General features: G+C 58.4%; 6 protein-coding genes across 6 annotated transcripts; 3 read left to right on the forward strand and 3 right to left on the reverse strand.

Annotated features, from left to right (window-relative positions):
* Positions 1-103: 103 nt before the first annotated feature.
* PSEUBRA_000148 (snRNA-activating protein complex, subunit 3) lies at positions 104-2,116 on the forward strand (the record flags this gene model as incomplete). The annotated part of the gene is made up of 1 exon (XM_059464319.1): positions 104-2,116. The coding sequence occupies one exon, from the start codon at positions 104-106 to the stop codon at positions 2,114-2,116; it is 2,013 nt and encodes a 670-aa protein (XP_059320947.1).
* Positions 2,117-2,371: 255 nt separating this feature from the next.
* PSEUBRA_000149 (Elongation factor, GTP-binding domain protein) lies at positions 2,372-3,784 on the reverse strand (the record flags this gene model as incomplete). The annotated part of the gene is made up of 1 exon (XM_016435782.1): positions 2,372-3,784. The coding sequence occupies one exon, from the start codon at positions 3,782-3,784 to the stop codon at positions 2,372-2,374; it is 1,413 nt and encodes a 470-aa protein (XP_016294755.1).
* Positions 3,785-4,657: 873 nt separating this feature from the next.
* Positions 4,658-7,513, forward strand: PSEUBRA_000150 (uncharacterized protein; the record flags this gene model as incomplete). Its single annotated transcript, XM_016435757.1, has 1 exon — positions 4,658-7,513. One exon carries the CDS (start codon positions 4,658-4,660, stop codon positions 7,511-7,513), a length of 2,856 nt encoding a protein of 951 aa, XP_016294756.1.
* A 246-nt stretch (positions 7,514-7,759) lies between these two features.
* On the reverse strand, positions 7,760-8,719 carry PSEUBRA_000151 (tRNA-dihydrouridine synthase; the record flags this gene model as incomplete). Its single annotated transcript, XM_016435785.1, has 1 exon — positions 7,760-8,719. One exon carries the CDS (start codon positions 8,717-8,719, stop codon positions 7,760-7,762), a length of 960 nt encoding a protein of 319 aa, XP_016294757.1.
* Positions 8,720-9,416: 697 nt separating this feature from the next.
* On the forward strand, positions 9,417-13,508 carry PSEUBRA_000152 (Kinetochore protein; the record flags this gene model as incomplete). Its single annotated transcript, XM_016435755.2, has 1 exon — positions 9,417-13,508. The coding sequence occupies one exon, from the start codon at positions 9,417-9,419 to the stop codon at positions 13,506-13,508; it is 4,092 nt and encodes a 1,363-aa protein (XP_016294758.2).
* Positions 13,509-13,985: 477 nt separating this feature from the next.
* Positions 13,986-14,222, reverse strand: PSEUBRA_000153 (uncharacterized protein; the record flags this gene model as incomplete). The annotated part of the gene is made up of 1 exon (XM_016435784.1): positions 13,986-14,222. One exon carries the CDS (start codon positions 14,220-14,222, stop codon positions 13,986-13,988), a length of 237 nt encoding a protein of 78 aa, XP_016294759.1.
* Positions 14,223-14,399: the final 177 nt, after the last annotated feature.

Below are 14,399 nucleotides of genomic sequence, written 5' to 3' on the forward strand. Positions count from 1 at the left end.
ACCCCCCTTTGTGTATCCAAGGTTGGACCACATGCAACGCTCGCACAATCGCATGCAGAGGGGCTGAAACTTCGGCGTCACCTCTGTTCCTTCAGGACCGACCATGTCCGGCCCAAAGCGGCGAAGAGAGACAGGAGATTCAATCGCATCGGAGCCACTTCGCCCATCCACACTGGTGCTCGATCGTCGAAACGACAGGATATCGAAATTGCAGACGCTGCGACGGAAGTACAATGATGCTGCTGGACCGTCCACCGTTGACTACGAAGTCGACCAGATCCGCGAGTTCATCCGCAACAAAGCTCTGGACGAAGACTTCTCTGTCGCCATTCGAGAGCGGTGGCAGACGTGGTCACGCAACGCCAACCCTTTCCGCTCAACACTAGCTTCATCGGCTGCATCCGAGCTTCAGTCAGCCGACCACTCAGCCTCGGAATCGGACGATCAGTCGGCAGGCTCCGCAAGGGAGGACCCGAACGATCACAAAGCGGACGAACCATCCTCGAAAAAGAAGCGTGGGAGACCGGTTCGTGCCAAGCGAGCTAAGGCGTTACACGGCAAATCCGAACTCGACGTGATGGAAGAATGGGAAGCAGTTCGGAGAGAGCGAGAAGTGCTTCTCGCCGACATGGATGCTGCCCTTCCGAAAGCCTTCCGATACAACGAGCGTCAAGTCAAGGTGTACGCTCATCGGCTCAAGACAAAGTACGTCAATTCACTCGATCGACCTTTTGAAGCCAAAGAGGTCCATAGGCTGCTTCATCCATCTTCTCAAACGGGCCCTTCAGCTACAGCAAATGTACGAACAGCACAAGCACAGCCGAATGTGTTCACAATCTCAATGTTCAGCAGCAGCATCGACTGGAGCAAAGAAGCAGCCGCTGCCAAGAGCAAGGGCGATCCGTACGACCCGCCCTCCGATGACGATGGCGACACCGCCAGAGACGACTACGTCAAGCGCATCTGTGGCGACGGGCTTGGAGGCATGAGGCGTACCCAAACTGTCGAGCTTCTTTCGTTGCAGACTCTCGCGGACCTTCACTCTTCTCTCGTGTGCTGGTCCGACGAACAGCCGGAGCGGTGCGACTGGCAAGAACGCCTTCGACGCTATATCAAGCGACGCGAGGCTGGAGAGCAGCCGCTTGAGTCAGCCTTCGGCACCACCGAGGACGACGATTCCCAAGACGTTCGCACTGCGCGCTTCACGGGTCGACGAAGACAGACGGACGCAGCGCTGGTCATCGAGGACAAGCTCTACGTCAAAGGCATTGAACACGGCGATGCAGCCTTTGAAGCTGACTATGCCACGCTCATCGACGACTGGAAAGGGCTGGTGGGCAACTCTGATCCCAAGATCGCCTCCATCTCGAAAGGCGGTGGGCTCGACCTGCGTTTCGATCAGATCGATTTGATCCGCGTTGGCCAGCCCTACTGGATTCTGCACCAAGGCGATTGTGTCCACTGCTTTGTCGTCGAGCAAGTGCGAGCACTGCGTCCAAGCGAAAACAAAGCACTTCGCAAGGGCCTCAGCACATCCAACATCGAGGGCGCTCCGGTGGGCACAGCCTTCGTACCGTTTCCTCGTATCACCTGTCTCTCCACCCCAACCATGCTCCGCTTCGCTGCGGACGACAAGCACAACTACGGCCTTGGACATCACATTCTTCGATGGGAGGACTCGCTTGCCATGACGCAACCTCGAGCAGGTGCGGAAAGCAAAGCAGCAGAAGGAGGGACTCAGGGCGAAGCTTCAATGCCCAACCCGTGGCAGGTGGCCAATCTTCGGACCAGGCGCAAGGACGAAGGTCTGTTGCGCAAGAAGCAGGGCAAGTGTCTTGCTTGCTCGTGGCGAAAAGCCCAGGTTGGGATCCTTGGTGGCAAGTCGGTTCGCCTCCCTCTCGCGAGCGTCGAAGTTGACGAATCCGATGGCACACAGCCCGAGGCCGCGGTCGACGGCTTAGATGACTACCTTACTTCCATTTGCACACCGTGCGCTGCGATTTTGGGCCTTCCCACTCTGCCAATGGCTGACGGAGGCTCAGTCGAGCTCGACTGGGACCGCATCAACAGCGAGAAAGACCGGCAAGCGGGCTGGACCGTCTTTCCCATGTACTGAAAACTTATTTGCAGCAAATATACCCATGCATCTCACCCACAACACACGAGCCTCACGCAGCAGATACGGAGAGTGGTGTCGCAATATCGGAAGAGTGAACGGTAAAAGAACAAGGGACGCACATCTGAATGCAGGAACGGAAGCGAGGCGGGAAAAGGACTCGATGTATAGGTGGTGTGAATATCGTACAAGATCATCTGTTGAGTGGCACGCGAGCTGATGCATGCTTTTGGGCGAAGAGTCGTGTTCCTCCGCTTAAGAGTGGATCTGGGTAACGATACCGGTTCCGACGGTCTTACCACCCTCACGGAGGGTGAAACGCGAGCCCTCCTCGAGAGCAATGTCGTGAACCAGCTCGCCGTCGAGCTCGACGTTGTCACCGGGCATGACCATCTTCTCGTCGGCGTCCTGGGTTCCAGGAGGGTGGGTGAGCGACACGGTGACATCCGCCGTGCGGATGAAGAGCTGTGGGCGGTAGTTGTTCATGAAGGGGGTGTATCGGCCGCCCTCCTCCTTCTTGAGGATGTATACCTGGGCGCGGAACTTCTTGACGGGCTTGATCGAGCCAGGGATGACCATGACCTGACCACGCTTGACCTGCTCGCGCTTGACACCACGGAGGAGAGCACCCATGTTGTCGCCGGCCATGCCCTGGTCGAGCTGCTTGTGGAACATCTCAATACCGGTGAGCGTGGTCTTGAAGGTGTTGCCGAGACCGAGGATCTCGACTTCGGCACCCTTGTTGATGGTGCCACGCTCGACACGGCCAGTGACGACGGTACCACGACCAGGGATGGAGAAGACGTCCTCGACGGGCATGAGGAAGGGCTTCTCGAGGTCACGAGGCGGCAGGTCGAGCCACTTGTCGGTCTCCTCCATGAGCTTGAGGATAGCCTGCTGGCCGACGTCGGGGGTCTTGCCCTCGAGGGCGGCAAGGGCAGAGCCAGAGACGAAGGGGGTGTTCTCACCGTCGAAGCCGTAGGTGGAGAGGAGATCACGCATCTCCATCTCGACGAGCTCGAGCATCTCGGGGTCATCAATCTGGTCGACCTTGTTGATGAAGACGACAAGCTTCTTGATGCCGACCTGCTTGGCGAGCAGCAGGTGTTCACGAGTCTGGGGCATCTGTCCGTCGGGGGCCGAGACGACGATGATGGCACCGTCCATCTGGGCGGCACCGGTGATCATGTTACGGATGTAATCGGCGTGACCGGGGCAGTCGACGTGGGCGTAGTGGCGGTTGCCGGTCTCGTACTCGACGTGGGCGGTGGAGATGGTGATACCACGAGCACGCTCCTCAGGAGCCTTATCGATGGAGGCATAGTCGATGAACTTGCCGGTACCCTGAGCCTCGTGGAGGGTCTTGGTGATGGCAGCGGTGAGGGTGGTCTTTCCGTGGTCGACGTGGCCGATGGTGCCGATGTTCATGTGAGGCTTGGTACGCTCGAACTTGCCCGACTCGGCAGCGTAGGTTCGCAGCTGCGAGGCAATGGCGACGCGAGGAAGCTGAGCGGCGCAAACTCGAGCGCGAGCAGCGAGGGTGCTGGGCGACTGGGTGGAAGGACGGGTGACGAGGGTGCGAGCGCAAGCAGGAGCGGCGGCGACCGACTTCTGGGCAGCCAGCGCCCTGGCGACGGAGCGAGGTGCCTGTGTGCGAAGGAGGCTCATTTTGCAGAAGAAATGAGAGGACGGGATGAGGGTGATGATGATGGTGATGGTGGTCAGCTGTCCAAGACAGTGTTGGTCACTTGCTTGCGTTTCAACTTTTCTTGGTTTCACACACCGTCCTGGAAGAAGTGGCACTGAGCTCGTCGAGGCGCTCTTTGGCTCCGCGTTCCGAATCATTTTCGCAAGCTTCCTCGGTGTCTTCGAGCACATCTCCTCAGCTTCGTCTGGTCCGATTCGGTCGGTCTAAGCCCGACTCTGGGTCATCACACAGCTCTCTGTCCGCCCTCATTCGCCTTCAGCATCCTTTTCATTCAGATTGACCACGTATCATATGTGAACGCCGCCTCTTAGTGATCCAAGCTTTGGTCCGCCTCGTCATGATCGGATCATCAACTTAGCCAAGCAAGGCACAAATTTTTGGTTGGTTGGAAGGGTGCGCGAGCAAGAAGAATTGAAATTTATTCAACCTTTTTTTGCTTTTCTTCCCGACACGCCTGGGCTGAGTCCATCGCCGATCAGCGCCCGATTTCAATCGAGTGACGCTGACTTTGACGCAGAGGCTCGAGCTTCGCAGACCGCCTGCAGTCTCACAACTGCGCGCCAGAAATCGCAGCCAGGACCCCTCTGTTCATCTCTACCATCGCCTCTTTCCCTTGCACCTTTCATCATCATTTGATCCGTTCGTTCCACTGCATTCCGACAGAAGAGTTCAGATTACGTCGTCATTTGAACGTCGTCGGGCGATTCTGGACCTCACCCGCCTTGCCAAGACGCAACTCGGTCCACCAACAACCCGCTTCAGTCCACACCGAGTGACCAGCAGTATATCCTCCACTGGACGCTGAGCGCTCTAGCTTGAGCAGCGCAGTCACCATGGAGAACGACCTCGACATCAAGCACGAGGACGAGAAGCCTCGTGCTCTCGCGGATGGCGACCAGGACAACAGACCAAGGGTCCAGCACGGCGGCAAGAGGCCTATCGACCCCTTCGCTGAAGACGATGATGACGACGAAGAACAGGACGAGAGGCGTAGGGACGAAGACGACGATGAAGATGACGACGACGACGAGGACGATGAGGATGACGACGATGAGGATGAGGAGGACGAGGAAGACGGTGGACGCGCTTACCGCAGACGAGCCAAGAAGCAACGTCGCAATCGTTTCCTCGATGTCGAAGCCGAGGTCGACGATGACGAAGAGGATCTCGACGAGGAGGAGGAAGAGTTGGCACGAGAGGACGGCTTCATCGAAGAGGACATCCCCGACGACACCGAGGACGTACAGAGGCGCGCTGCTGCCGACAACCAGAGGCTCGACCGGTTCCGACGACAGGAGGAAGACACCAACGCCGAAGCGCTCGCAGAAGAGCTGCGCCAACGCTACGGCCGATCTGCTCGCTATGCTGCGCAGTCCGACTACGCCGAGGTGCCACAGCGCCTGCTCATGCCCTCCGTCGAAGATCCCAGCTTGTGGGGCGTTCCGTGCAAGCCTGGTAGAGAGCGAGACATTGTCATGACGCTCGTCCGCAAGGCCATGGCGGAGAACTTCACGTCTAGCCCCATGCGCATCATTTCGGCTTTTTGCCGTGATACCATTCCCGGCAGAGTCTATGTCGAAGCTCGCCGAGCTGATGATGTCGTCAAAGCCTGCAATGGTCTCGCGGGTGCCTATGCACGACAGACCACGTCGCTCCACCTCATCCCCATCTCGGAAATGGCCGACTTGCTCAAGCTTCAGAAGGTGCAGAACGAAATCCAAGTAGGCGGCTGGGTCCGTATCAAGCGTGGCAAGTACGCTGGAGATTTGGCACAGGTCCTCGATGTATCTGAGAACGGCGAGGAAGTCGGACTCAAAATGATCCCTCGTATCGACCTCAACCCGAAGGACAGCGGCCTTTATACCGACAGTCTCGGACGCAAGAGGAAGAAGGGCGCAGGCTCGTCCGCCACGACCGTCGCCTTCAGACCACCACAGCGATTCTTCAACCCCGAAGAAGTGCAAAAGGCCTACCCTAAGGACACGCCCACCAAGCGCGGCAGTCAGTGGGTGTTCCAGAACGACAGCTACCGCGATGGCTACTTGGAGAAGGACGTCCGAGTCACGGGTATCATCACCGAAAACGTCAACCCCACTCTCGACGAGATCACCAAGTTTGCGGGTGAGAGCTCCATGGAGGATGGTATTCAAAAGCTGGGTGCCGTCGATCTCAGCCTGATCGCCGATGCAAGCAAGAAGGCGACCGAAGCGCTCTTGCAACCAAAAGACCAGGTCGAGATCTTCGAAGGAGAGCAGGCCGGTGTCTACGGTATCGTCAAGGCCATCAACAACGAGATCATCACCATCCAGCTCGAGCACGAAGACCTCATGGACCAAGTCGTCGAGGTACCGGCACGCAGCGTTCGCAAGCGTTTCAAGCCTGGTGACCATATCAAGGTCATGTCGGGCAAGCACGCCGACGAGACGGGTCTGGTGGTCAAAGTTGAAGACAACGTGACGACTTTCCTCTCGGATCTGTCCATGGCCGAGGTATCGGTGTTCAGCAAGGATATTCGCCAGGCTGCCGAGGTGGGCTCCGGTGTCAACGTCATCAGTGGCTACGAGCTGCACAACCTGGTTCAGCTCGATGCTCAGACCGTGGGTATCATCTTCAACATCGAACGCGAAAGCTTCAAGGTGCTCGACCAGACTGGACAGGTGGTCTCGGTCAAGCCGCACCAGATCAGCTCCAAGAAGGACACCAGCCGTGCGTTCGGTCTCGATCACGACGGCAACGAGATCCGCGCTGGAGACATGGTCAAGGAAGTCGCGGGTCCCTTCTCACGCTTGCGTCAGGGTCAGGTGCTTCACATCTACCAGTCGATGATCGTCTTCCTGCACAATCGCGAGTACACGGAGAACGGTGGCGTTTTCATTGCGCGTGCTCGTACACTCGAGCCCTTGGCACCGAAGAGCGTGTCGACCAAGACCAAGAAGGACGGCGGCGACCTGTCCAAGATGAATCCAGCGCTGTCCAACCTCAGCGGTGGAGGTGCCAACGACGTCCGCGTCGAAGGAGTGCGCCGTTTCGGTGGACGCGACATGCACAGGGGCAAAAACGTCGCCATCATCAAGGGGCCTTACAAGACCTACCGCGGTCGCATCACCGAGACGACGGGCAACATGGCGCGCATCGAGCTCACCTCGGTCTCGAAGCCCATCACTGTCAGCCTCGACTGGCTGGTGGAGAAGGACCCCGTCACCGGCCGCAGCACCAAGCTGACCGGGAGTGGTTCGGGTCCGCCGAGTCGTGGCGGATACAACGGAGCGGGCTCGAGCATGGGCGGTGGCATGTCGAGCAATCCCTACTCGTCCAGCGGCAGCTCGATGGGCGCTCCTGGCGGCTACAATCCTTACGGCGGCTCGCAGCCCATTTCGGCAGGAGGCGGTTACGGATCGTCTTCGAACGGCGCTGGAGGCGGCTACGGCGGCTACTCGCAGCCTGTCGCTTCCTCAGCCTCGAACGGCGGTGGCTATGGTGGTGCAGGCGGCATCGGTGGCCGAACACCTGCTTACAATCCTTACGCAGGCGATGGTGGCAAGACGCCGGCCTATAATCCCTATGGAGACGGTGGCAAGACGCCAGCTTACAACCCGCTAGGTGACGGAGGCAAGACACCTGCCTACAACCCAGCAGCAGACGGAGGACGCACCCCGGGGTACAATCCGTACGCCGGCGATGGGTGGTGAAGAGCAAAGACATGGTTCGGATACGTTCTCTGCTAGTCAAGTCCCGGTCAACATCACATCAAAATCACACGCATTCTCTGTTGCTACGATCACATTGCTCATGGCTCAATCTCACGCATTCCAAATCTGAAGTGCTCACCATCTCTGAAAGCTGATCCTGGTGAGGCGGAATAGCAATCTCTCGTTCTGATTGCAGGGTATAAGGATCCAATGTGACGAGAATTTGTCCAAGAACGCGGCTTGCCGTCAGCAATACCGAAACTTGGCGAGGGCTTGTTCGGTCCTGATGGCTGCGATGACCCTTTTCGTGTCTGCCGCGTACCGGTGCTGTTCCGCCAAGGCCTCCGGGTCGATGTTGTGCGGGATGGAGCAGAGAATCGACTGCAGATGCTGCCTCACGACTTTGAAGGGCGTTTCAAAGGCATCATACTGGTAGCGGAGATCGATGTACTCTTCAGCCATTGCGCGGGATGACCGTTCCCAGAAGTGTCCATCTTCATACGCCTCTGGTAGGGAAGGACGAAACAGCGCTGGATTCTCCAGTAGCGTCTCGCCTACCATGACGCCGCTTGCACCCGTTAGGGAGAGATTCGTGACGACGTCGGACCAGCATCGGACGTTGCCATTGCTGACTACTGCGGTGTCGCCATGCGGTCGATCGCCGCTTCGAAGCAGTCCTTCAACCTGCAGAGCTTCTCGCACTCTAATCACTTGATCGAGGTCCGCCAGGCCTTTCCTTCGTCGAACGGACGAAGCAAACCGTGGGTGGACAGTGACGAGACTGCTTCCCGCGCGCGCCAGCACCACAGCAAGCTCCGGAGTCTGCTCCTTTGGGACCGTCAATCGGATCTTGGTGGTGATGGGCACATCTACAGCCTGTGCCAGACTCGACACGATCTCTGCGAGAAGGGGCCAGTTCTGTTTGGGCAATAGATAGGCGCCGTAGTGACCCTCCTCAGCATGCTTTTGCGGGCAGCCTAGGTTCAGATCGATTGCGTCCGCGAAGGGTGCCACCTTCCTTGCGGCCTCTACGAGCTGCTGCACATCGTTTCCGGCCAGCTGCACGATCTGCGGCGCTGGTTTGCCGGCCAGAGGATTGTTGACGTCGCGAATGACGTTGTCAGGGGTGTTCCGTCCGAGCTTGAGAGTCTTGCAGAGAGTGTGGAGCGTATCTCGATCGGAGTTGAGTTTGGAAGCAAGATACATCTCCGTCCAAGTGGAAGTCGCTCCATTTCGGACAGTCTGTAGGCGGAAAGGAAGGTCTGACTGTCCCACCATAGGGGCTGCACAGTAGAGCAAGCTTTCGAGGGGAAGCTTGTGGTGGACGACCATCGTTGCGCTCCTCGTCCCGCCGTGCTGCCCGCTTCAATATCGAGGCAGATCCGCTACGCTTTCTCGATTGTATATGCGACCGTCATGGCTAGCTTGCGGCCCTGACGTCGGCGCAGGATTGAGGGGAATGTTTGTCGGTATGGCTGGAAGAGGATGTCCAAGAAGCAGTCAAGGAAGTGGTCCTGTCAAAAATCGAAGTCACGTGCCGCTGCACCCTGAAAGCTTGAGGATCAGCGCGACTGAGAGAGAGAGAGAGCAACACTCGAGGTTTTCGCTGCGCTTGTGCCTGCTTAGAATCGCGATTTTTGTTTTTGGGATTTCGCCAAAGGAAGACAGGAAGGAGAGACGCGACTGCAGCTCAGTCTGCGCGTCTGCTGTGACTGCCAGAAAGACCAACACATGGAGCCACGGACAAGCCGATGAGCGATTCTGCCCGGATCAGTTGATGCTCTCGACATCCATCACCTCCCTGCTCAGCCGCCACATTCACCGTCACTTCTCTCGTCCCCACAATCACAAACTGCACACGTTCGACTGCGCCATACACCATTAGAGTAGAGACCTTTTCACGATGCCATCACCTCTCAAACCACGACGATCACCGCGGTCCAGAATGTCGCTCGCCGGCACTGGCTCGGGCGGTGTTCCCCTCGGAGGCTCTTCCATGACCACCAAAGTATCTCTCCATGATGCCGCCAAAGAGAACAACAGATCCGCCAGACTCTCCTCCACCGCCAGCAGGGACGACACCATGAAGGCAGCAAAAGATCGCGCCACCAACAAGAAGCGCGCCGCTTCGATTGGAGGCGGAGGTGAGGAGCGCGATACGTTGCTCAAAGAGTCTACCACAAAGGCAAACGCCACCGTCGCGGCGACGAGCAGACGTAATGCACCAGCACCACGAAAGAGCGCCATTCGTCAGGTCCCACAGATCTTCCTCAGCCCCACCGGTCTCGTGCCAAGTCCCGAGTCCAGGAAGGGTCTGTCCATGCCTTCCCTCACCGACCAGATCGCTCAGATCGGCAGGCAAGAATCAGCGACGAATGGCAAGTCTAGCAGAGCATCACTGCCCAACTCCAACGCTCCAGAACGCAGTGCTGCCTCCACCTCCAGCTTGGGCGCGAGCATGGCCAGGGCGCGTGACTCCATACAGACTCCATCCTTCAGCTCGCTCGGTGGTGCCGCGACGAGCATCCTCTCTGCTCCTACTGCCGCCACATCTGCACCCAGGAATGCCATGACGCAAGTCCTCCGTCCAAAGCGGAGAGTCACGTTCAGCTCTCGACAGGAGAAGACGGAATTCGCACGCGACGAGCCCACTCTGCGTCTCGGCAGCTTGAGGAGAGAACAGACTTCGCCGCCATCCACGCCCGCCAGCTCGTCCATCGTCAGTGCCGGCTTTGCTTCGTATATCCAGTCGCAGGATGACTCAAGCTCGGACAGCGACAGCGAAAGCGAGTCTGAATCCGAGTCTGACATGGACCTCGACGCCTCTAACGAGCTGGCAGCCAGGTCTCTAGCCGCATCCATCGCAGCCTCCTTGCCTCACGATGACTCGACTCTTGATCCTTCGCTAGACGCATCGACGGATGATAGCAACGTCTCCGCTTCGATGGAATTCACAGGCACACATGGCTCCGTCAACAAGCGCACCCTCGCTGATACCTCGGATGACCAGGTCGAGATGAGCCTGGCTGCTGACGGAGAGGAATCCATGCAGATGGACATTACTCAATCAATGGCGTCTGCACCGGCGCTCAAACGCAGACGAAGCAGCAACACTGCCGCAGACGACTCTGCCTCCACTGATGCTTCCGACAGCACCGAGCGCGCAGCAGACGCATCCGGCATGGACTTGGACCAGACGGCCACCATGGAGTTCACCGGCGTCCACGCAGCCGTCGGCGGCGGTGAGAGCGACTCGGAAGACTCGGACAGCAGCAACGATGGCGGCGACGGTATGGAGATGACCGAGGCTATCACGACGAGAATCGAGGCCAAGAAGTATGGCGACGCCACGACGACGATCATCGCCAAGTTCCCTGATGTGAGCAGCAGCGACTCGGACGGCGACGATACTATTCAAGCGGATGCCACGATGCCTATGGAGATGACTCGTGCTGTCACCGGATTCATCCGGGAGAAGGACCATGCTTCGAGCGACATGGATCTGGTCGATTCGCTTGATTCGAGCTCCAGCAGGGCCTTCGGTCCAGCTTCTTCCGACGACGTGTCGGTGGCCATGGACATGACCATGCCCATGGGCTCCCATGTCTCGCCATCTAAGCCTCATCACAGTCCTTCAAGGTCACCCACCAAGCTCGGCACTGGCGCGCCAAGCCCATTCCAACCCACGCCGGGCAAGTCGCCTAGCCGCTTCCGCCAGTCTCTGCGTGGAGGCGTCGCTGCTCTTGACGCAAGCATGCACTCGCCTGCCCAGCGTGTCGGAGGCACTCTGCCGCCAAAGGGACACTTGCCACACGCCGGCTTGCCCTCCGACACTACGACGTTCCGACGCTCCATCATTGGCGGCATTGCTTCGCCCGCCTATCAGCACTCTCCTGCACGACGCGTGCAGACCCAGGACGCTGCCGACAGACAGCCGGGAGCTCCATTGACAGCGCACAACCTCGCCCAGGCAGGTCGTGCAGCGAGCGCATCGCCTTCATCGAAGAACAAGACCTCGGTGGCCAAAGTCCTCGCGGGTCAGCGCAAGTCTCTGAGCAGCGTCGGCTTCAACTGGCCATCCAGTGGTCCCGTAGCATCCTCTTCGCGGTTCTCGCCATCGAAGGGCATGAGTCCCAAACGACGAGCGGGGCGGTCTTCGCTCGTGGCTGCCATCCTGCCCGATCTATCTTCCGCGGCCACAAACGAGGACTCTTTCCACTCAGCCGTCGAGTCTCGTGTCAGGAGCTCCAACGGACCGAGCAGCGATGCACATGACACTTCGATTGCAAATTCTGCTGCTTCGGAGGTGGGTGTCGGTGTCGACAGCTTTGATGACTACAGCAACGACGAGCGCGACCAGGTGCCCGTTCAGATGCCGCTCAATGACTTCCTCCGCTTTGTTGGCGTACACTTCAACGACGACATGAGCGCGTCGCGTCGCAAGCCTGTGCCACCGGCCAATGGCGAACAAGCCGCTCAGGATGGCGCTTCAGCAGAGCCTCAGGGACCCGTCTCGATGATGCGTCTCGTCAAGGCAGCTTGCGGATCCGTGCCCCAGCTCGAGGCCCTTCGAGAAGCCTGCAGGGAGATCAAGGAGCAGGTGGACGACGGCAGGGAGAAGATGGTCGAGATGGAGCAAGCCTTCTACGACTCGCCGCCCGACTTTGTCCGCGAGATCATGGGTCTGCAGAACGAGGAGGAGCGACGAGACATGGAGGCGCAGTTCAAGTTGCAGAAGCAGGCCGCGCGTGCTCTTGTCAGCGCCGACTACTACGGCTGGCGACTCGACAAGGAGTTCGATCAGGAGATGATCCAGACGCTTCAGGCCTACCATGGTCGTCTGCAGTGCGATCTGCACATCGTCAACTCCAAGAAGGAACAGCTGCAACAGGACATTTTGCCGGTGCTGCGCGTCAAGCACGCCAAGCTCAAAGCCGATCTGGCCCTGGCCAAGAAACGTCAAGACGAGATCGAGACATGCGACGCCGACGAGCTCAAGGGTCTCTATTCGAGTATCGAGGAGCAACACGAGGTGCTCGAGTCGATGCGCGCCCAGGTGATGGATGTCGAAGAGCAGCACGAGCGTCTCCTCGTTCGACTCGAGGAGAACCGCGAAAAGATGGCGGCGGCACAGGAGATGGTCGACAAGGCGCATGCCACCGTCGACCAGATCCAGGGCTACACGCGTGGTGAAGCAGGACGTCTGTTGCGCGAGATTCGCAACCTCGAGAAGCTGCATCTCGTTCGCGTCCTCGACAACGGTTTCGATCCCACTCTCGACGAGGTCGAGAAAGGAGCCGAGAATGTGGACTTTGGCGGCAGTCGCGATGTCGTGTTCATCCTCGACGGCTGGCTGCAAGTCTCCATGTCGCTGCTGACCAGTAGCAGCAGCAATCAACTGCCAAACAACAGCAAGGTCTCGCGCATCCAGCTCAAGCAAAAGGGCACACGGGCGAGCAACGACGACACCAACCTTGTCCGAAAGCTGTCCGTCCAAATCCTGCAAGGCGACTTTGACGTCGAGTTCGCCGACGGTATTCCTCAGGACGCCCTCGTTATCCTGCGCCGAATCTCACAGACGCTCATCCGCCAGCGCATTCTACTCGCCGAGATCGAGCACCTCCGCTGCCGATTCCCCGTGCAACTTGTCGACGACCTCGCCAAATGCCCTCCGAGCATTCTCAACGGAACGCCCGACGCCTCAACCAGCTCCTCCGCCGCCGCCGAACGCGTTGACAACGAGGTGGCACTTCAAGCCTCGGTGCTGCTCCCCAACAAGAGGAGCAAGATCGTCATTACGGCCACCTCGGACCTCAAGGGTGTCGGTGAAAGCCGGTCGATCCTGCTGGCGGACAGCGTGCGCGTGGAGCGGGTGTACGGCAGCGTCGACGCCGAGGCCATGTCGCTGCAGATCTTGGACTGTATCGAGACGGATCCGACGATCGGCTCGTTGAGCAAGGCTTTCATCGAGACGATCGAGACTTTCGATAGCTAGGTTGTTCTTCACTGCTCCATCTTGTCCCGCTCCGTCTGTCTTTGCACCGGCGATGTACACTATTCAAATACCCATTCTCTACAGTTCTCTCCTCTGTCGTCTGCAAACTTTGGCTCCGAGGAACGGTGATGAGATGGAGTGCTGAGTTGTGCGATTTTGATGTTGTTGCTAATGTACATGGCCGTCTGTTTTCTGAGATGTTCAGAGTCGATGGTCCGAATGGTAATGTTACAGGTTGATGCCAACTGTCGTTGGCCCTTTTGTAATGCATCAGCTGCTGTGGGTGCTTCGTGGAGTCTTCGGCTGCGACTCGCCGGTGTCGTCTTGTGTGGTCGGCAGCACGCAAGCTTGTGAAGATGCTGAGGGACGCATATGATCAGAATGGCCAAGGAAGTCGTCCAGGCTTTTTGATGTGCACTATTGCGAGTGAGCGGCGTCATGCTTGCCGATGTCGATATGTATGAATGCTTGAAAACATCATATCTGTTTTGACAGCCTTGCGAGGTGGTAGTTGATGGTGGGCTTGGAGACGCCGCCGCGGGATCTCTTGCTGGACATGCAATCCTGCAACGCCTTGGCCGAGTCCTTGCAAGCGCCGATGTTGTTGAGGTCGTTGCTCGAGGCCCAGCATGCGAGCATGGTGGCGAACTCGGCGGCACACGGCGCAGAAGCCGCGTCCTTCTTCGGCCGCACTTTGAGCTTGTTCAGCTTCATCGTGTTGAGTGGACGATCGCTGCGATGACGGGTGAAGGACAGGAGGAGGTGATGAGAAGAATGGAGGCTCAAATTTCAGTGGAAGTGTGAGAAGGTGGAAATTCTTGTCGGCCGATAAGAAATGGTAGCGGGACCGAGTGAGTGAGGTGGAAGCCAATTCTAAAGTGAACGCCGCTT

This window comes from Kalmanozyma brasiliensis, assembly GCF_000497045.1.
Source record: "Kalmanozyma brasiliensis GHG001 unplaced genomic scaffold PSEUBRA_SCAF1, whole genome shotgun sequence".
NCBI classification, from domain to species: domain Eukaryota; kingdom Fungi; phylum Basidiomycota; class Ustilaginomycetes; order Ustilaginales; genus Kalmanozyma; species Kalmanozyma brasiliensis.